The 24,048-nt window shown below is 39.8% G+C and overlaps 1 protein-coding gene across 1 annotated transcript; it reads left to right on the forward strand.

Moving 5' to 3' along the window:
• Positions 1–12,302: 12,302 nt before the first annotated feature.
• Positions 12,303–20,161, forward strand: LOC138961972 (GTPase IMAP family member 4-like). Its single transcript, XM_070333655.1, has 3 exons — positions 12,303–12,457; positions 15,866–16,026; positions 19,154–20,161. Exons 1-3 carry the CDS (start codon positions 12,445–12,447, stop codon positions 19,862–19,864), a joined length of 885 nt encoding a protein of 294 aa, XP_070189756.1. The 5' UTR covers positions 12,303–12,444; the 3' UTR covers positions 19,865–20,161.
• The last annotated feature ends 3,887 nt before the right edge of the window (positions 20,162–24,048 follow it).

Below are 24,048 nucleotides of genomic sequence, written 5' to 3' on the forward strand. Positions count from 1 at the left end.
CGATCCAAATTTACGTTCATCTTATTCTCCATCATTTGCTGATTCCAAAAACATATAAATATGTTATATTTGGATTAAAAACAAGCTCTGAAAATTAAATATATAAAAATTATTATCAGAATTAAATTTTCGAAATCAATTTAAAAACACTTTCATCTTATTCCTTGTCGGTTCCTGATTCCAAAAACATATAGATATGATATGTTTGGATTAAAAACACGCTCAGAAAGTTAAAACGAAGAGAGGTACAGAAAAGCGTGCTATCGTTCTCAGCGCAACGTACTACCCCGCTCTTCTTGTCAATTTCACTGCCTTTGCCGTGAGCGGTGGACTGACGATGCTACGAGTATACGGTCTTGCTGCGTTGCATTGCGTTCAGTTTCATTCTGTGAGTTCGACAGCTACTTGACTAAATGTTGTATTTTCGCCTTACGCGACTTGTTCTTTTGTACATTCTCAGCAGAATTCTTTTAGTTCAACCCAATGTACTGCCCAGATAACATCTTGTTTGTTTGTTTGTTTGTTTATTTGTTGCTTAACGTCCAGCCGACTACGCAGAGCCATATCAGGACGAGGAAGGGGGGGATGAAGGGGGCCACTTGTCAAGCGATTCCTGTTTACAAATGCACTAACCCATTACTTGTGTCCCAGCAGGCTTTAGTAAAACTAAATTAATACCTACTGGAAGATTACCAGTTTCCAGTATGTTAAAATAGGCTTAACCTATCTACTGCTGGACTTACATCAGAACACTAACAGATTAAACTATACATGAATCGCGAGACAAGCGGCAAGAGAAGAGATTTTTGGAAAAAATACAGGTGAATGAGCAAGAAGGCAGAAAAAATAAAAGAATTCATGAAGAAAAAGAGAGCATGACAGGAAAGAGGAACCAAAAATCTACCTAACAGCAAACTAGAAAGCTCCTGCGGTTCCAAAAACAGGAGGGGCCTTTAATTTCATAACCGCAGTGCCCCACTGCGGGAAACATCTTGTTTACTGTCGGCGTTGTTTTCATGCATTGTACCACGTTCTATGATGTTTTGGATACATAAATAACAAGTCGCGTGAAGCGAAATTATAAAAAAAACGCTGGCGCTGGACCCGAGTACTCTTCAGACTGGCTCGCTCCCCCAGTATGAAAGTTTTTGTCTTGTGCACGTGGATTAAAAAACAAAATTTTAAAAAAAATATTTATTTATTTTACACAATTAAAAAAATTATTAGAGTAAAATAAAACATTAAAACGTTCATAATAAACAATAGTAAACAAGAATTTAAAAAAAAACCACAAAAAAACATAGACCACACATGCCAGGAATCGAACCCGGATCACTTTGGCCATAGGCGGACGTGCTACGACAACTTTACTAGAGGTGTGCGTTTGAATCACTGTGTCCCTGTCGCTCTCTCTCGTGCTCTCTGTCTCTCTTTCAGTCTCACCGAGACAAAACACTGCATTGTAGTTTCTTTGCCGAGACCAAATCCCCACCCGCTGCTGCGCTGGCTTGCTTGCAAATCGTCTCGCATGCGATACGCATGCTTTTCTCGTGATCGGCGGTTCTTTTTGGCGAACTGCCTCGGGTTCAAGTTTAGGTCGCTCCAGGAGAAAAATTCCTGTGGATGTTGGCCTTTAAGAAACATTTCAATCCAGCCATATTATACACCAACACCCGCCAGGGGCGGACGAGGGGGGGGGGGGGGGGGGTGCACAGGGTGCAGGTGCACCCCCCCTCCAGCAAAAAAAAAAAAAAATGTGGAAAGCTGATTCTATGAAGTTCAAATGGCAACAGATGGCACCATTTTGCTTCTTTGGGCCCAAAAATTTTCCGGGGGGGCATGCCCCCGAAACCCCCCTAGCAAATTCGGGCGCTTCGCGCCCATCACATTCACTTTCGATTCAAAGTGCTCCCCCCCTTACAAAGCAACTGATCCGCCCCTGCCCGCATCATTTATACAAACTGATCAACAACATTAATTTAAAAACAACACTGGACAGCATAAGTTTACAAATACATTCACTAAAACTAGCTAGCAGTTTACACTCAAAGCTTCCTCGCCTCAAGTCACACACACACACACACACACACACACACACACACAAACACACACACACACATCACTGCCTCATGCAATTTTATAACATGACAGAAATCGCAGTCACTGGTAAAAATAAAAGATAACAAATTAAAACATGAAACGCAATAAACATAGATCTGATGGTCAGCGAATTATCACACACACACACACACACACACACACACACACACACACACACACACACACACACACACACACACACACACACACACACACACACACACGCCTTTTCATAGCATATGAAAACGAGTGTCTACCGGACGAAAAAGTAACAAGTCGCGTAAGGCGAAATTACTACATTTAGTCAATCCGTCGAACTCACAGAATGAAACTGAACGCACTGCATTTTTTTCACCCAGACAATACAGCTTCGTCATTCCCCGCGGCAAGGAAATCGCTCACCTCCCACGTGCAAAACGCAGTGATATGTACACGCCAGAATAGCGCGGTAGCGTATTGTGCTAAGCAGGAAAGAGCGCTTTTCTGTATTCGTGTTAACTTTCTGAGCTTGTTTTGAATACAACTTATCATATCTATATGTTTTTGGAATCAGGAAACGATAAAGAATAAGATGAAATCATTTTTGGATCGATTTCTTAAATTTTGATCGTAAGACTAATTAATCTATTTTCGTTAATTGTGATCACATTTTAAGAGTAAACATGACATATGTATATATTTTTAGATTCAGAATGTCATGAAGAATACGATGCAATCAATTTTAAATCTGTTTGCGAAAAATCGATTTTAATGACAACTTTAATGAGCAAACTCATTAATTAATTTGTAAGCCTCCAAGCTGAAATGCAATACCAAAGTCCGGGCGTCGTCGAAGATTACTTGACCAAAATTTCAACCAATTTGGTTAAAAAATGAGAGCGTGAACTTTCAACTTTCACGAAAAGCCGGACATGACATCATCAAAGACATTTGGGGATATCATACCCAGGAACTCCCATGTAATATTTCATGAAGATCGGTCTTGTAGTTTTTTCTAAATCGCTCTACACACACACACATACACCACACCCTCGTCTCGATCCCCCCCTCTACGTTAAAACATTTAGTCAAAACTTGACTAAATGTAAACAAGTCGCGTAAGGCGAAATTACTACATTTAGTCAAGCTGTGGAACTCACAGAATGAAACTGAACGCACTGCATTTTTTCACAATGACCGTAGTCCGCCGCTTGTGCATAACGGAGTGAAACTGACGAGCCTGTTCAGCGCGGTAGTGGTTTCGCTGTGCTGCATAGCACGCTTTTCTGTACCTCTCTTCGTTTTAACTTTCTGAGCGTGTTTTTAATCCAAACATATCACATCTATATGTTTTTGGAATCAGGAACCGACAAGGAATAAGATGAAATTGTTTTTAAATCGATTTCGGAAATTTAATTTTGATCATAATTTTTATATTTTTAATTTTCAGAGCTTGTTTTTAATCCAAATATAACATATTTATATGTTTTTGGAATCAGGAAATGATGTAGAATAAGATGAACGTAAATTTGGATCGTTTTATATAAAATAAATTAATTACAATTTTCAGATCTTTAATGACCAAAGTCAGAAATTATTTGTTAAGCCACCAAGCTGAAATGCAATACCGCAGTCCGGCCTTCGTCGAAGATTGCTTTACAAAAATTTCAATCAATTTGATTAAAAAATGAGGGTGTGACAGTGCCGCCTCAACTTTTACAAAAAGCCGGATATGACGTCATCAAAAGTATTTATCGAAAAAAATAAAAAAATATCCGGGGATATCATTCCCAGGAACTCTCATGTCAAATTTCATAAAGATCGGTCCAGTAGTTTGGTCTGAATCGCTCTACACACACACACGCACAGACACACACACACACACACACACACACACACACACACACACACACACACACACACACACACACATACACCACAACCCTCGTCTCGATTCCCCCCTCTACGTTAAAACATTTAGTCAAAACTTGACTAAATGTAATAAAAAAAAAAAATAAGGCACAGCTATGCAGCAGTGGTAAGGGGTAAACTTTTCATTTTATGAACTGAAGTTGTCTACCAACTTTGTTCATCTTGAATATGCCACACATTCAGAAAAGTGAGCTTGCCCTGTGGCTACTTTTACTTCTTTTTATTTAAACTGAAACGCACACAAACAGAAAAGCAAATTTGTCATGGCCAACAGCAATACGCACGTAAGCTCTGAAGTCAGTAATGGTACGTAACAGTTTTAATATGAATATGAGGGAGAGGGGGGGGGGGGGGGGTGTGGCTTTCAGCTGGGTCGTACACTGCCAGAAGAAAAAGTAATATTTTAATGTGCTGTCCTTGTCTGCGTTTGGAAGGTGGCCGTTCATTAGGGGGTAGTTACTGTTGAAGACAAACTTGTGCCAAGCAAAATAATGTAGTCTTACGTGACAGGTATAGCCGCTCAAATATATTCCTGGCATTGATGTTATGACTAATCTTTCAGTCTGCGTTTAAAGCCACATAACGTGTTTTTGTTGTGAAGCAAACGTACAACCAACAAGCGATAATAACTAAATTCAACAATACGTACGATCCCTCATCCATCCAGCTCAAAGTCTTTTTATATTCCTATGTTCCCAAACATGGGCATATATAAGTGAATAAAACTTCTTCTTTTTGTTTTCCAGGAACATTGTTCCAAGTCCTCCCCAAAAAGGTACGAGACATATACCGGAAACCCATCCGACACGGTAACCAAACCAGAATTCGAATTCTTACCGGAAGCCTCATCAGAACTCTGATCCAGGTCTTCTGTCATACAACTTAACGGACCTAAGATGCCTAGACTCTGACATTTCAGATGAGGCAGAACCAACTCCAACAACGAGAGCTGGATCTTCTAAGTAAAGGGCTCAAAGAACATTTAAAAACACCACATGCAGCCCTGAAAGTCCCACATATCGAATGAAATGTTATTAGCCAAAAGAAATGTTCCAACGTATTAACGGCTCTAATCAAAATCCAGTTTCTGACCACAACTTATACACAGAGTTATACATTTACTGTACTTTCATATCTTTTTTTTAACAAAGCCACATATCCACACTTCCCGGACATAATGACCTAAAATATAACATGTTTTGGGTGTGGGAAAAAGCAGTGTAAGCAGCGGACTGCAATAGCTTCATTAATTCCGAACCTCCCCCCGTGTACACTACATTGGGTGTGCACGTTAAAGATCCCACGATTGACAAAAGGGTCTTTCCTGGCAAAATTGCTTAGGCACAGTTAATAATTGTCTACCTATACCCGTGTGACTTGGAATAATAGGCCGTGAAAGGTAAATAAGCGCCGAAATGGCTGCAATCTACTGGCCGTATAAAATTTCATCTCACACGGCATCACTGCAGAGCGCCTAGAACTGTACCCACGGAATATGCGCGATATAAGACTCATTGATTGATTGATTGATTGATTAATAAATGAAGCACAATGATGCAAGTTGCTTACTAGCAAAATATTAGTGTACCCACTTCATATTTAGGCATTACATTACCAGAAGCTAAGCTTAACCCATTGGGATGTCCAGTTTGTTTTGCAAGTTGGTACTCGTAGATGTATTTTCAATTATTTTTTTTTAAAACAAAACTTGCATTCAGGACCCGGCTTTGCCCAGGTGTTTCCCAGACAAGCTTCACATTATCGAGACGACATACAACGCGATTTCATGGATAAATCGGGAGGTCTAACGTACATATTCCATGACAAATCAAAGCTATTGTTATGTTTTCAGCGGATTGTTAGGTGCCAGGCTGTCCACAGCAACAAGAGGCGAAGCCTTCAAGGCTCACGTAAGAAATAGACAAACAGTAACACAAACTCAATCACTCCGTCACACATACACACCCACACACACAGTAAGCTTAGGTGACGACTGTGCAAGAAAGAGAGACACTAGATCTAGATCTGTCTGTGTCTGCATGTAGCCTACTTACAGGGACACGACTGCCAAATAGTCTCGGCCCGCTCAAAATAACAATGACCGAGACCACACACACCACGCGAGAGAGAAAGACTACAGGGAGGCATGCCGTCATGATGCATTAATTGACGTCAAACACTTTTGACCGTGACGTAATCTTTTGCGAGCTTTATCCATAGTCTTGGATAACCACTCACACATAGACTCGGAAATGTTAAAGTTTCTACCACAGACATACACACACACGCACACACGCACGCACAAACGCACGCACAGACAGACAAAGTTACGATCGCATAGGCTACACTTACGTGAGCCAAAAATACACTTTTTCTACCTTTTGTTGCGTGCCAGTAGCTGCCGGATCAAAAGTCAGTTACAACGCCACCCAGATGTCTCGTCTTACCTGTAGCGGGGGAAAGCTGAGACTGCGTGCTGTGATTTGGGACTCCGGGTGTTGTGCAGAAGAAAGAAATCGTGATACCAGAAACATGGCTGTTATATTTAATTTCATACAATTGTCAAAGGTGCACAGTGATCTGAACAATCTTGACGCGGGTTGTTGTCTGCGTGTCTTCCAACCGTATGTCTGTGTTTGTCTGCTTGTGTGTGTCTGTCTGTCCAGCAGTTTGTTTGTTTGTTTGTTTGTTTGTTTGTTTGTTTGTTTGCTTAACGCCCAGTCCACCACGAAGGGTGATATCAGGGCGGTGCTGCTTTGACATTTAACGTGCGCCACACACAAGACAGAAGTCGCAGCACAGGCGTCATGTCTCACCCAGTCACATTATTCTGACACCGGACCAACCAGTCCTAGCACTAACCAAGTTGTCAAGTTTCAAGTTTTTCAAGTTTCAAGTTTTTTATTAGTCCATAACCCCTGGGGGCATTTTGAACAATAAATACAATCAATACAATCATGATATATGCTAATATAATAAATAAATAAAAATTAAAAAGATTATGAAAAACTGTTACAGATTCTATTAATAAAGTCCAAAATATTCTTTAGCAATTTCTTTTTGTTAGTACTAAGTAGCAAACAACTTTTTAAATTTAAGTGCATTAGGTTTTTTCCAATAGAAAGATGGTAACAACTCAGCTCTTTCTTCTTTGAAAAAAATCACAGACAAATAAATAATGGAATTCATCACCTATGTCTTGTGATACACATTTGGTGCAAGTTCTTTCTGACCTCGGGATGTTAAGGTAACGTTCTTTCTGTACAGGCAAATTGTTGTTTAATGTTCTGAACTTCATCATTGCAACACACTGCTGATATGGCAGGTGTGTGACATAGTCTTCACATGCAAAAATATCTTTAAACATTCGATAATTCCAAAACATATTTTTTGTTCCAATTTCTGTAAACCATAATGCCAGACGCCAGGCGGAGCAGCCACTAGATTGCCAATTTTAAAGTCTTAGGTATGACCCGGCCGGGGTTCGAACCCACGACCTCCCGCTCACTGGGCGGACGCCTTACCACTAGGCCACCGTGTTGCGGTTGTCCAGCAGTTAGGACCCGGCTTCGCCCAGGTGTTAGAAGACCTAACATGTGCCCAAGTAACTATCACATGGGAATTTTGTAAATTTATGAAAGAATGACTCATAAAAGATAAAAGTGCTCACGTAATTGTGACAAGTGAGAACGGTTAATCACACAAGCATTCGCCAGTTTGTCATGATACCAAGAGTTACCTCCTTCAAAGTTCCTGAATATTTTACAAGTGTTTTGTTGTGAAGTTGCTTATACATTTAACAACAGGTTGTGAGACAATTTAAAAACTTAGAATCAACATAATCTGATCGTTTAACACCGGAAGAAAACTTCAAATTTGGTTCATATGCCATGAGTTACCTCCAATCCTTGAGAAAGTTCCAGATAATTGTGCAGCAGTTTCAACTTCATAATTTTACACCCTTTCAGGATGAACTTCTCTTTGAAAACAACAGAATTTTAAAAAAACATAAAATACGTATCTTTAGTCTCGTTCTGCTTGCAGCTGATCTTTAACAAGTCGCGAAAGGCGAAATTACTACATTTAGTCAAGCTGTGGAACTCACAGAATGAAACTGAACGCACTGCATTTTTTCACAATGACCGTAGTCCGCCGCTTGTGCATAACGGAGTGAAACTGACGAGCCTGTTCAGCGCGGTAGTGGTTTCGCTGTGCTGCATAGCACGCTTTTCTGTACCTCTCTTTGTTTTAACTTTTTGAGCGTGTTTTTAATCCAAACATATCATATCTATATGTTTTTGGAATCAGGAACCGACAAGGAATAAGATGAAATTGTTTTTAAATCGATTTCGGAAATTTAATTTTGATCATAATTTTTATATTTTTTAATTTTCAGAGCTTGTTTTTAATCCAAATATAACATATTTATATGTATTTGGAATCAGGAAATGATGTAGAATAAGATGAACGTAAATTTGGATCGTTTTATATAAATAAATTATTACAATTTTCAGATTTTTAATGACCAAAGTCATAAATTAATTTTTAAGCCACCAAGCTGAAATGCAACACCCAAGTCCGACCTTTGTCGAAGATTGCTTTACAAAAATGTCAATCAATTTGATTGAAAAATGAGGGTGTGACAGTGCCGCCTCAACTTTTACAAAAAGCCGGATATGACGTCATCAAAAGTATTTATCGAAAAAAAGAAAAAAATATCCGGGGATATCATTCCCAGGAACTCTCATTTCAAATTTCATAAAGATCGGTTCAGTAGTTTGGTCTGAATCGCTCTACACACACACATACGCACAGACAGACAGACAGACAGACACACACACACACACACACACACACACACACACACACACATACACCACGACCCTCGTCTCGATTCCCCCTCTATGTTAAAACATTTAGTCAAAACTTGACTAAATGTAAAAAAACAAGTCTCATAAGGCAACATTTAGTCAAGCTGTCGAACTCACAGAATGAAACTGAACGCACTGCATTTTTTTTCAGCAAGACCGTATACTCGTCGCATCGTCTGTCCACCGCTCGTGGCAAAGGCAGTGAAATTAACAATCCAGAAAAGCGCGGTAGCGGTTGCGCTGAGGAGGATATAGCACGCTTTTCTTTATCTCTATTCTTTTTAACTCTCTGAACGTGTTTTTAATCCAAACATATCATATCTATATGTTTCTGGAATCAGGAACAGACAAGGAATAAGATGAAATTTTAAGGGCTTATTTTTTATGCCCTTATTTTTTTAAGGGCTTATTTTTTTAAGGGCTTATTTTTTATGCCCTTATTTTTTTAAGGGCTTATTTTTGTAAGGGCTTATTTTTTTAAGGTCATAACAGAAATAAGGCCTTATTTCAGTAAGGCCTTAACAGAATTAAGGCCTTATTTCATTATGCCCTTATTTCCTTATGGCTGTAAATATTTAAGGCCTTATTTCTAAAATAAGGCCTTAATTATGGAAAATAAGGCCTTATTTTAGAAATAAGGGCTTAATTCCAAAAATAAGGGCTTATTTCCAGAAATAAGGCCTTATTATTTTAAGGGCTTATTTTTGGGATTTTTGACCCTTTGTGCCGATGCTGCAGCTTCGAATTCAATGAACGATGATTGTGTGTCAGTACCCTAACGGAGAAGTATTAAAAAAAAACCAACACTGACACAGCGAACATAATCATTGTTGGTCCATTGGTCCAAATTCCAAATTGATCAAAGTAGAGAGAGAACGAGAGAGATTGGTGGGGGGCGTAACTGTTTTTATCTTGTACCAGTATCTTGGCAAGCAGAGATATATACTAGATCTTAGTGCTTTGTGTGTGCTGCGCATTGTTGAAAACCATTGTTACATACACACGCACTTCACGTTTTCAGTAGGCCAAACAAAACAAGTCGCGTGAAGCGATATAAAAACATTTAGTCAATTAATTGTTAAGCCTCCAAGCTGAAATGCAATACCAAAGTCCGGGCTTCGTCGAAGATTACTTGACCAAAATTTCAACATATTTGGTTGAAAAATGAGAGCGTGACAGTGCTGCCTCAATTTTCACAAAAAGCCGGATATGACGTCATCAAAGACGTTTATGCAACAACAAAAAATCGTCTGGAGATAATAAACCCAGGAACTCTCACGCACAAATACACCACAACCCTCGTCTCGATTCCCCCTCTATGTTAAAACATTTAGTCAAAACTTGACTAAATGTAAAAGAATGATGGTTTAGGGTAACATGACCCCCCAAAGATAGGGTCGGTAGGTCGGCTTTTGTTTACATTTAGTCAAGTTTTGACTAAATGTTTTAACATAGAGGGGGAATCGAGACGAGGGTCGTGGTGTGTGTGTGTGTGTGTGTGTGTGTGTGTGTGTGTGTGTGTGTGTGTGTGTGTGTGTAGAGCGATTCAAAACTACTTGACCGATCTTTATGAAATTTGACATGAGAATTTCTGGGAATGATATCCTCGGACATTTGTTTTCTTTTTTTCGATAAATACCTTTGATGACGTCATATCCGGCTTTTTGTAAAAGTTGAGGCAGCACTGTCACACCCTCATTTTTCAATCAAATTGATTGAAATTTTGGCAGTTCGACAGCTTGACTAAATGTTGTATTATCGCCTTACGCGACATGTTTTTAATTTCCATTTTATATTTTTAGTCTCGGTTTGATTCGCAAAATGTGCCAGAGGTTGTTTTTTCGGATTTTTGTTTGAGAAATGAACAAGTCGCGTAAGGCGAAAATACAACATTTAGTCAAGCTGTCGAACTCACAGAATGAAACTGAACGCAATGCAATTTTTCAGCAAGACCGTATACTCGTAGCATCGTCAGTCCACCGCTCACGGCATAGGCAGTGGAATTGACAAGAAGAGCGGGGTAGTAGTTGCGCTGAGAAGGATAGCACGCTTTTCTGTACCTCTCTTCGTTTTAACTTTCTGAGCGTGTTTTTAATCCGAATATAACATATTTATATGTTTTTGGAATCAGGAAATGATGAAGAATAACATGAACGTAAATTTGGATCGTTTTATAATTTTTTTTTTTTTTTTATTTTTTTTTTTTTACAATTTTCTGATTTTTAATGACCAAAGTCATTAATTAATTTTTAAGCCACCAAGCTGAAATGCAATACCGAAGTCCGGCCTTCGTCGAAGATTGCTTGGCCAAATTTCAATCAATTTGATTGAAAAATGAGGGTGTGACAGTGCCGCCTCAACTTTTACAAAAAGCCGGATATGACGTTATCAAAGGTATTTATAAAAAAAAAAGAAAACAACGTCCGGGGATATCATTTCCAGGAACTCTCATGTAAAATTTCATAAAGATCGGTCCAGTAGTTTGGTCTGAATCGCTCTACACACACACACACACTCACACGCACAGACTCACACACATACACCACGACCCTCCTCTCGATTCCCCCTCTAGGTTAAAACATTTAGTCAAAACTTGACTAAATGTAAAAACAAGTTTTAGGGTCGGCGGGAAAAAATAGCAGGGCCGGACTACGGGGGGAGGGGGGGGGGGTCATGGGGGTTGCGCAACCCCCCCCTCCCCCCCTAGCCTAAACATGTACCTCACTTATTTAAATTTTTTTTATTATTGTTTATTTTATGCCGTTTCATGCAAGGAGCGACCATTTTCCTATCTCAGAATATGACCTACCCATCAGCTTCAGGGGGCTTCGCCCCCTGACCCCCTGGACCACCACTGGCAACCCCCCCTCCTTTTCGCCTAGTCCGGCCCTGAATAGGGTCGGTCTACCCTAAACCACCATCTATGTTTGTTTGGCCTTATCTGAATGACGCACATCCGCAAGATATCACATGCAATACACAATCGAGGAGCGACAAATCTAGGGGAGAAAAGGGGGGGGGGGGGAGACATTAATTACTGCACAGAAATGAGGTCAGCATCAAGAATAAAAGTCGGTCTATCCTCTGGTTGCCTCGTCCCGCTGGGTTCGATTTCATTGGCTGAAAAGAAGCCAAGCCCCCTGTGGAAAATTCCGCAAACCTGAGTTCAACATCGATTCCGTCCTCACTGAGCTGACTCATAAGTTATACAAGGTCACACCGACACACACACACCGTCACACCGACACACAGACACAGACACAGATACACCGTCACACCGACACACAGACACAGACACTCAACTGTCAGCTCAAATCTAAGGCACAGTGACACGACCTGAGTTTGGTAGGAACGTAGTAGGGTGTTGCGAAAGGGGGGGGGGGGGGGGGGTTGTTGTTCCGATCACGTGCGTGCGTCACTTATGTTAACATGCAAATAACATGCAAATCAGTTGGCTGCGGCAAGCAGCAAGCTGTCGCGTATGCTAAAACGCGCCCAGGCTGGTTGCGGACAGCGCGCAGTGTACCCGAGAAGACAGTTCTTCAACGTAATGTGAAGAAAAATGCATGACCAAGGTAATTATCGTTTCTGTGTGATTGTTACTTTGTTCGATTTTGATTAGTTATTGGAAATCACAGACAGATGGACGGACTAACTTGAGAAGCGATAGTCAAACATGTTTATGTGCAGATAGACGGGCCTTAGAACGCCGAAACACAGACGTACAGACAAACGGACACAGCTTTCGTCTCTTCTTGTTTTACACTTCTTTTGTTTGTGTGCGTCACGTTTTCACCTTGTTGAAAGCATCGCACTGGGTATGCTAATTGTTCACTGATAACGTTACATACGAGAATTTTTCGGTAGAAAAGACAATTTATTTTAATTTGTGGCTTTAAGTTTACAAAATGTATATTTTGTCAGTTTGGTTGTCATTCCCTGTGTTTTCATTGATGTTATGGAGTGCTTTTCTCTTTGAGAACTTGTTCGATATGCCTTAATGTGTTACTTGCGTTCGATTTTCGGTTTGATTCACCATTTTACAATTATTTCGTCGACATTTTGTAACGCGGAAAAGTTGGTCTTCAAAAAAACCCATCTCTTTAATTTCACTATTTCCAAACACTACCCTGACATAATAGAACGCTGATTTTAACGTATTTTTTTCCTGTGTGGTGTCATCATTGTAATTCCCAAAACAAACTGTGTATGTCTTCGGATGATTTAAGACAGTTTTAGGATGTGCGTGTGTGTGTTGGAGGGGGGGGGGGATGAGAGGGATGTCCTTTTAAGATCAGATTCGATAGAAAAAAACCTTCAAAATGGTGTCGTGGACATAATATAAAAAAAACCAAAAAATAGACTGCAAACGTTCTAAAATGAAAAAAATACAAAACAAACAAAAAACCCACAAGAATGTTTTCTTACGGGAAAGTTTATCTCTGACAAAAAAATCATTCACACATACACCGACACAAATGTCTTTATAGTGGACAGACAGACATATAAATAATATGAAAAGAACGAAACTTATCTGAACATGTTTTGTAGTACAATCTCTGGCAAAGCGGATGGTGCCGTCCAAAGGGTGAATTCATTTAAGTAAAATGAAAATTATGAAGAATACCTTAAAATGAGCATTGAACGTTCAATTTATTCAAATCGTACAAAGTGTGTCAGCGTAGTATTTGTAGACAGTATATTGTTCAAACACCGAGTCTTTCTTTACGCTTCGTTCTACTTGCTTGACCCTGACAGCAGTGAAACTTGCTCATAAGCGCTAAATCACAGCTTTAAATTCCTAGAATCAACAAACAAGAAAGGTAATTTGTTGGAACGTTTGTTATTTACAAAACAATACGTTATAATCACAAATATGTCGATCCAACGCTCTTTTAAGTGCACGGACAAACAATAAGTAACAAGAACTTAGCTTGGTTGAGTTTTTATTCGCTTGCGGTTTACCAGCAAACGGCCGAAAACTCAACCAAGCTAAGTTCTTGTTACTAATTGTGACCCTCCACCACATTTTCCTAAAGAGTATTTTATGCTCTATCCAGTGGTGAAAACCGTTTTAGAAAAGAGCGAAAACTGTTTGAGTTATAAGCCTGTGACTAAGGTGACCCTCACACTGTTACCAGACACTCCCCGGACTTATTATTAAGCCTAGCGCAGAACCGCGATTCATTTCGTGGTGGAGGGTCACAATTGTTTGTCTGTGCACTTAAAAGACCGTTGGGTCGACATTTTTGTGATTGTACCGTATTGTTTTGTCAATAACAAACGTTCCAACAAATTACCTTTCTTGTTTTTCTTATTCGGAACTTTGGAACGTTGGCAGTCTCTTTGTTTTTGGATTTAATTCCAAGCTTCCATTGACTAGCTATTCCTGTTTTTTTATTTTAGAAAATAATGTTTCAACATACAAGTAACACATTCTGAGAGAGAGAGAGAGAGAAAGAGAGAGAGAGAGAGAGAGAGAGAGAGAGAGAGAGAGAGAGAGAGAGAGAGAGAGAGAGAGAGAGAGAGAGCAAAAGGCGTTAAGAGTAAAAGACGGATAAACAAACAAAGATACAAGGAATGAAAAAAGTAGGTCATGAAGAAGTAACAAGTCCCGTGAAGCGAAATAAAAACATTTAGTCAAACTGTCGGCATCAAGGTAACAGATTAACACCAAAAAACAGTCTTCGCCGAAACCATATTAAGATAGTCTCGACTAACCACACCAAAAACCCGAGTCGGGTCACGCTCGTCTCCGCGTAGCGCGCGAACGCAGTACTTACTTAAACCTATTTTCTGTAATTTTGAGCACACTTTTACAGTAAACATGACATTTGTATATGTTTTTGAAATCAGGAGAAATTGTGAAATACGATGCAATCATTTTTGAATCTGCTAGTGAAAATTCGATTTTAATGACAACTTTAATGAGCAAACTAATTACCTAATTTTCACTCTGCGGAGCTGAAATTCAATTCCATAGTCCGGACTTTGTCGAAGATTGCTTGACCAAAATTGCAATCAATTTGATTTAAAATGAGGGCGTGACAGTGCGGCCTCAACTTTCACGAAAAGCCGGATATGACGTCATCAAAGACATTTATCAAAAAAATGAAATCCTGTTCCGGGGATATGATACCCAGGAACTCTCATGTGAAATTTCATGAAGATCGGTCCAGTAGTTTTCTCTGAATCGCTCTACACACACACACGCACATACATACACACACACACACACACACACACACACACACACACACACACACACACACACACACACACACACACACACACACACACACACACACATACACACACATACATACACCACGACCCTCGTCTCGATTCACCGTATATGTTAAAACATTTAGTAAAAACTTGACTAAATGTAAAACAAGTCGCGTAAGGCGAAATCACTACCTTTAGTAAATCTTTCGTGTAAACATGACATATCTATATATTTTGTTATTCAGAATTTGATGAAGAATACGATGCCATTATTGTTAAATCTGTAAGCGAAAATTCGACTTCAATGACAACTTGAATGAGCAAACTCATTAGTTATTTTAAGCTTTCAAGCTGAAATGCAATCATTTAGTCCGGGCTTCGTCGAAGATTGCTTGACCAAAGTTTTAACCAAAATGGTTGAAGAATGTGAGCGTGACAGTTGTGCCTCAACTTCCACAGAAAGCCGGATATGACGTCATTAAATACATTTATATAAAAAAAAGTTGAAAACAACGTCTGGGGATATCATATATCAGGAACTCTCATGTAAACTTTCATGAAGATCGGTCCAGTAGTTTTCTCGGAATAACTTCTCTCACAAACACACACACACACACAAATACACCACCAACCTCGTCTCGATTCCCCGTCTATATGTTAAAACATTTAGTCCAAACTTGACTAAATGTAAAAAAGAGCAGTGATACGTTATTATTTCACAATGTTATAGAACTTCTTTCTATTTGTTTTGACAGATCAATACCGCGTCGTTTTAATTGGAAACACCGGATCTGGCAAGAGTTCAACAGGAAACACATTACTTGATAGATCGAAGTTTCCAACAGGAGATTCCTTCTCTGCGTCAACAACCAAATGCTCGGTGCAAACAGTTTCAAGAGATCAATATACTTTGACGGTAATCTCTCTCTCTCTGTCTCTGTCTCTCTCTCTCCCTCTCTCTTTGTTTCTTGGTGTTTAACGTCGTTTTCAACCGTTCAAAGTTATATCGCGACGGGGAAAGGGGGGAGATGGGATAGAGCCACTTGTTAATTGTTTCTTGTTCACAAAAGCACTAATAAAAAAATTGCTCCAGGGGCTTGCAACGTAGTACAATATATTACCTCACTGGGAGAATGCAAGTTTCTAGTACAAAGGACTTAACATTTCTTACATACTGCTTGACTAAAATCTTTACAAACATTGACTATATTCTATACAAGAAACACTTAACAAGGGTAAAAGGAGAAACAGAATCCGTTAGTCGCCTCTTACGACATGCTGGGGAGCATCGGGTAAATTCTTCCCCCTAACCCGCGGGGGGCTCCTTCTCTCTGATTGTGTGGTGTTTTGGTAAGAGTTTTATGTACTGCTCCTAAAATGATAATAATGCGAGTACAGAATGGCCATTTTCATAAAAATAAGAAAAGAAAAACCCAATAACAAACTAGATAGGTTGGTTTATTAAAGATAAGTGAAACAAGGAACTTAGTCGATAAATATCGACAGGGGGCCGACAAATGGTTTAAATGGGAAATGTGTGTATATGGGTGTGGGTTTGAAACAAACAAACAAACCAACCCATGTGAACCCCGGGCCGCAGGCCTTCGATGTAGTGATTGAAAAAAAAGGATGTTCTCAAATGGTTCAATTCTCATTTGGTCTGATTCTCAAATGGTACCGGTATACTCCCCCCCCCTGGCCGCAGGCCTAGGAGTAAAATTTTTATAGACACTGACCTTCTTCCCAGGGGTCATTGACCCAGTTTTAGCTATGAGAGGTGGTTCGCCCAGAGGCTGTAGAGTATACTGGGGCGGTCTCTTTGATGTCTTGAGAGGAAACTTGGCCAGGGTAGTACATGCACCAGAACTGGTGGACACCAAGGACAAACATGAAATCGAAGCAGTTTGCTTTCAGAGAGAACGGTCGTCAGCAACTCAAACTTCTCTGTTTTCTTTTTTTTTTTAAATCTGACTTTCTTTGTGGCCCCCTGACTCCGCCCCCTCCCTCTGTAAGGACCCTCCTCCACAAGGACCGATTTTTGTCAACATTTTAAAGGTCGCTAGAGAGGGGTTCCACTGTATGACCTAACCGCTACTGGCAGACGGCCTCAATCTTCACGCGCAAAGACGAGATTAATAGGTGCTCGGTTTTGGTATTTTGAATTACATTACATTAAACCTTTGTTGGGTTTCATGGTCATGGCAACAGCCATAATAATATTACATGATGTATAATATCATATTTCAGCATATGTGAATTACATGTCATCATACTAAACTGTCATACATTTTTATTCCTACATTATTCTGATTGATCACAACCAAACCTACTATCATTGGACACATCCAAATGCAAGCGCCTGTTCTTGACAATTTCTCTCTGATCTAAATATAAAATCAGTGCAATTTCCTGGGTCGGGCTTTGCCACAGACACTCACGGTTTGGCCTGTAGGTAAAATGTACAATGTATTTTCTAATTTGTGCACAAAAGCTTTTTTTCTTTTTTCTTTTTTTTAACATAACAATGTTTAATGTCACTGTATGTTTAAAAGACCATGGTCATATTTGTAAAAAAAATGTTAAATTAGAAAATAAATAACATTTTGGTTCATGATTTTTCCTACACCTGTGCTAAAAATAAGAAATAAAAATGTCGGGTATATAAGTCACTCAGATACAGCTAGGTATGAATGGCTCGGTTTGAGTTTGTTGCAGTTGACCCTGCACAATGCGACATATCATGTTTTTGTTGAACAATTTTGACGTCACCCCTCCCATAGGGTGACGTATTTCACAACTTCCTGTGTTACACAAACTCTGTGATGACCAATTTTGACGTCACCCCTCCCATAGGGTGACGGATTTCACAACTTTCTACAGATGAACAATTTTGACGTCACCCCTCCCATAGGGTGACGGATGTCACAACTTCCTGTGTACACAAACTGATGACGTATTTCACAACAAAATGGCGCTGCCCATGGTCAACCTCGAAACTATCCGTATAGAATGGGGGCGTCCTCGCCCCCATAACAAGCACAAAATGTTCACAAGTACGTCGACCTAATGGTCTTTACATACGGTGGGCCGACATACAAATTATAGTGAGACCATGAAAGGAAGTTAACCGAGAATGGGCGAGGAATGGAGTGTGCACGGAGCGGAGAAAGGAATAAAACACGATCCTATTTCCACTCATCGTAGAAATTCAACAACCAATCAGCCCTTTTTTGGGGGTGCTTTCTCCGGAAGTTCAGTGACGACTCGTTGCTCAAAACTTGCTTTGTCCAGCAATCCGATGAAAGCACCCGTTTCTCAACTGCATTCTCCCCCACTTCCTCCACAATAATCGCAGTGCGGCTACCGCAGAAGTCACAATTTCTCTCACGCGTTGCTGTCGTCAAGTCGATTAAAACTTCCCAAAAAGCAGCACGACCTGAGAAGCAACGGAACTTGATCAGTCATGAACCCTGAAAGAACATTATGTGATCGGAGAAACAACGTAAGGCTCATTCACATTTCTCCCTTCTCCGCCTTTTCCCACCCTTAATGAGAGCCCCGCTTGCCGATAAACGTATGATAGCTAATATTTCAAAACCCTCCAGCAGTTACCCTAATGACACATTTTAAATTTCCTTACAAAATGAATGACTATCATAGCACTCGAGAGACCAACATTTTTCAAACTGCTTGCTTTACCCGTGAATGACGTCATGTTACCGAATTCTTGAGAATAATTCAAATTATATTTTACTCCTCGTCGTTGAAAGATCAAACGATTAAAAGCAGGAGCGTGTATCTTGACGACAATGGTTCACGCATTGACAAAAAGTTGAAAATACTCGTGCAGATCGATGCCATTTATAACCACGGATTTAAGGCCTTATTTTCGGGATATTTGACCCTTTGTGCCAAGAATAAAGAGCAGTCTGCCTTTGGCTCTCGCGAACAGCAATTAATGTAACTATCTGGTATTTCTGTGATGCAAACGTGAAAAATGTGTGATCTCTTTTGTTGTCAAGTATATTTTCCTCCTGTTACAGGTGGTCGACACACCGGGTCTAGCTGACTCCGAAGACTGCTTGCCTCAGGCAAAGGAGGTAGTTCGTTCTCTCCAGTGTGTCAAGCCTGGGCCTCATGCTCTTTTGTTTACAATCTCTTTGAATACAAGATTCACAGAGGAAGACTACAACTGCTACCGTGTTCTTAAACATCTCCTCGGTAACGAAATCACCAGTCACTTGGTTCTTGTCTTCACACATGGTGACAGTCTTGAGAATGAGGAGACTGCCTTTTTGACTCTTTTGGAGACAGCGCCGCCTCAAATGGTTCGTATTTTGGAGGAATGCAAACATAGATACGTGATCATTGACAATACGAGAAAAGATGCAAAGCAAGTTGGATGTCTTGTTAGGATTATAAATCAGCTAAAGAGTCAGTCAGACCATTTCAGTTCACTTTTACCTGGATTGCCGGAAGAGCAGCTGGAGAAAGAAATCGATTCTCGCATCAAACAGGCACAAGAACAAGAGACGAGGAGGGAAAAAACTGTCGTGGAGCTGCAGAAGCTGACGGATGAAATCGAAGGTACCATAAAGAACTTGGATGAGCTGAAATATCGACAGCAACGACTTATTATGGAGCTTCTGGAGGAGGAAAACTTTGAGACAAGGAGAGTGGAAGCTGTAAAGATAGCAAAACAAAACTACAGCACATTTAAAGACTGGAATAACCACACACCAAGTGTTTACTGAAAGACTCCTCATTCATCTGAAAGATATCTTGGCGTCAACATGCAATGTGAACTTTTCGTGCTGTGACAAGTAGTCAATGCGGGGAAGATGATTCACAAGATCTCAAAATTACGGTTACTGCGAAGACTTCATTGTTTCCCTTGTACGAAATACAACCCGCTAAACATGCATGGTGGCTCAAACGCACGAAAGGATGTTCCAACGACGTATTCCATTTTCGGATCCGCGTGATGAGATTGTGTAAAATATTTCCAAGTTGGAGGACGATTAAACAGTGTTCGGTTGCTTTGAAGAGTGTCTGAAAATACGCTCCGCCGTGTTTAAGTATTCCCAGAACGGGTGTTTGTTTGTTGGAGTTAAACAAAACAAACCCCAACCCCATAAGATTATCTGAGATGTGATCTTGATTTCGATTTGGTCGTTTTTGGTGACCCTTATGACAGAACCGATCATGGCTCTCTGCTCAACGAGAAAGAAAATAAAGCTTAATGCACAATGGTATTAATCGAATGGTACTTGACAACACAAATGGTAAAACATTCTCGCTGTGACGAATTCAAACGATGGTGACGAAAGTAATTTGTGTCCTTCTGGTAAACTGTTAGTTTTCATGTTTAATCACAAAATACTAAATAAGGACCAACATGAAAACAAGCACTCTAAACGCAGATGACGTGTACAGCAAGAGTAAGGGAGAGTTATGCTGAATTAATCTCCTGACTCCTGGGAAAATAATAAGCATTGTAGCCCGTTGTCCAAGGAGAGCTAGCGTGTAATTTTTTGGGAGCTCGTGTGCATCCCCCGGTAGACATACACAGTTTGTGTTTAAATTATGTATTTTGAACCGTAGTTTGTGAATGATAAAATTCCTCAAAGCTAAACTTGTTCTTTTTTGTGCTTCGTGCCTTTTTGTACACGGAGCAATAATAAAAAGGGTAACAAAACTAATAACGCAAGAATTGACAAAATAAAACAAAAATAGGGAAGCAAAACTGACCCCAAAGCAATATAAGAGGTGACATGTGGGATTATATGAAGTTATTATATGATCTTCCTAAAATCAGAGACAAAAATGGCATCACTCCCCCCCCCTCCCCAATTCAATTCAATTCAATTTGGAATATATTTGTATGAATTCATTAACACTACCTATCATTCGATATGACAACTTTTCATATTCAGAAGCCATCTAAGGTAAATTTTAACACGATCATTAATGAGTCAGAGCAGAAACATTGTAAATGTATTGCATCACGATTCACATGCTTATGCCTGATGGCCAAAGGGAGCTATCACATCATTCTTTTGATTCGAGTGCAGTCCCCGGTAGACATACTCATTTTATGTTTAAATGGTGTCATGTGGACCCTAGTTTATGTATGTATTATGAAAGTCCTCAAAGCTGACCTTGATCTTGATCGTGCTACATGCCTTTCTGCATACGGAGCAACAAGAAAACAGTAACAAAACACCTAATATAAGAATTGCCAAAAATAGACCCTGAAAGATTGGAAGCAAAACTGAGCCCAAAGCAATTTAAGAGGTAAAAAGTGGGAGCTTTTGAAGTTGATATGTGGTGGTTTAAATCCAAGAACAAAGAGACTGCCATGCAACGTTCCAAAATTCAGAATAAAAAAACCAAGAAAGTTAAAGTTGTTGAAACGTTTGTTATTGACAAAACAATACGTTACAGTCACAGATATTTCGACCCAGCGGTCATTTAAGTACACAGACAAACAAATATTAATTAAACAAAAAAAGACTTAGCTCGCAAAAAGGGCATTTCATTTTGTCATATAATCATTGCCTCGCTTGTGTCTTCTCCGCAAGCGGCTGCACCTTTTGCGAGTTAAGTCATTTTTTGTTTAGTTGATATTTATTTGTCTGTGCACTTAAAAGACCGCTTTCTCAATTGGACTGGTCTCCACGTGTAGCGGCAACAAGAAGAAGAAGAAGAAAAAGACCGCTGGGTTGAAATATCTGTGACTGTAACGTATTGATTTGTTAATAAGAAACATTCCAACAACTTACCTTTCTTGTTTTTTGATTGTGGTGGCTTAAATCAGACAGAAATGGTCATACAGCCTGGCAGCCTGACTGGTCTGTACAGCGCGCTCGACTTATGTGGAATACATGGTCACAATCTTGTCATTCGACGTCACAGCTAAACATATTTTCCAAATCATGGATTGTCAAGAGTCACCATAAATTGTCTGCTTTTAAAAGTCAAATCTGCAAAGTATGTTTTGAATACTCAATAAATCAAGATCAATATTAATTGAAAATTTTTGAAGTGCTTTAGATGTTAACAACATATCATTAGCGTGGTATCCATTTGGAATTATAACTACTCGCAAAACAAGGACACGTTTTATGTCAAACCATGGGGGAAAGTTGCTAAACCCGGAACAGTTAAGGAGAAACAACCGGACCAGACAACAAAATTGATATTGCAAAGCGTTCTTTATATTATCATATACTAGAGTCTATTAGTAAATAAATGAACAACAGGACCGGAACGGTTAGCCTAGTAGTAAGGCGTCCGCCCCGTGATCGGGAGGTCGTGGGTTCGAACCCCGGCCGGGTCATACCTAAGACTTTAAAATTGGCAATCTAGTGGGGTTAGTGCTAGGACTGGTTGGTCCGGTGTCAGAATTGCTGGGAAACTACTGGGCGCAGTTCTTTCAAAAGCTGATACACTAACTTGATAATAGGTCCGATTGATCGTATTAAAACTTCATAATGTTACCTGGCACCTAAATGCCAAATAAATCACAAACACCACTTAACGGTTGGAGTTTTTGCGGTGGGAGGCTGGTCGCTTTGCGAACAGCCTGAACTAAAGGGCAGACTTGGGCGGCGAACACGTCACGCAGTGACGAGAAAAGCATGATTTCAGTGCAAGCCAGACAACGGGTGAGGAAATGGTCTCGGCAAAGAAATTACAATGCAGGGTTTGGTCTCGGTGAAAGAGAGACAGAGAGCACGAGAGAGTCTATGGCCAAAGTGATCCGGGTTCGATTCATTTTGTGCACATGTGTTAGTGTTACTGTTTGTGTGTGTGTGTGTGTGTGTGTGTGTGTGTGTGTGTGTGTGTGTGTGTGTGTGTGTGTGTGTGTGCATGAGTCTGTACTCGTGTGTGTGTGTGTGTGTGTGTGTAAGAAAGAAAGAGAGAGAGGGAGGGAGTGAGGGAGAGAGAGAGAGAGAGAGAGTGTGTGTGTGTGTGTGTGTGTGTGTGTGTGTGTGTATGTGTGTGTGTGTGTGTGTGTGTGTGTGTGTGTGTGAATGTCTGAAGAGTACTCGGGTCCAGCGCGAGCGTTTTTTTATTATTGTGAGTCAGCTATGGATGTTGATGAGACACGGAAACGCGTGCACGCATCACTGCACGAACGGCACACGCACGCATTTATGTACACACACACACACGCACACACACACACACACACACACACACACACACACACACACACACACACACACACACACATTCTGAGAATACACATGCACCAACAGTTTCACCTGGAAGCTACAAAATAATTAGGAACTGACGGACGAACGAAACAGCGAGCAAAACAAGTAAGCAATTAAAAAGATGACAGCTTGAAATATGAGTGAATTAATTCATCCTTTATCTTAGGACATTAATCATTGAGTTTGTTCGTTTAAAATCGTAGAAATCTAATTAAAATTGAACAATTTCGAACAAGTTAAAAAAATAATATCATTGATTTTTCTATCATTCATTGACTCAAAAATGTTAAATCTAAAAATGTGCTCAAACTTATTTAAAAATCGGTTTATGCAATTTTGATCCATGTTCGCAGTGCATTTGTAGAGCAATTCAATTAAAAACAACGGACGGATCGATATTGACCAAACTGTACATGTGACTTCTTCCAGATAATATCTCAAGACGCATTTTCCGAATTAGGGGAAGAGATTAAGTTTTGTTTCTTTGACAAGCTTTTCAATTTTTGTTTCAAGGTTCTCAATTAAAATCCCCAGAAAAAAGGGTTTTGTCTTTAAAATGATATTTGAATGGATAATGGGACAAAATGGACGATTTGTGCGCCTTTTTTGATAAAACATGTACATGTAGGTTTTTGAATAGATTCATCTCCCCCCCCCCCCCCCAAAAAAAAAAAGAAAGAAAAAAAAGATAGAACCTTTTTGTATGTTAAATT

This window comes from Littorina saxatilis, linkage group LG3 (assembly GCF_037325665.1).
Source record: "Littorina saxatilis isolate snail1 linkage group LG3, US_GU_Lsax_2.0, whole genome shotgun sequence".
In the NCBI taxonomy this organism is placed as follows: Eukaryota; Metazoa; Mollusca; class Gastropoda; order Littorinimorpha; family Littorinidae; genus Littorina; species Littorina saxatilis.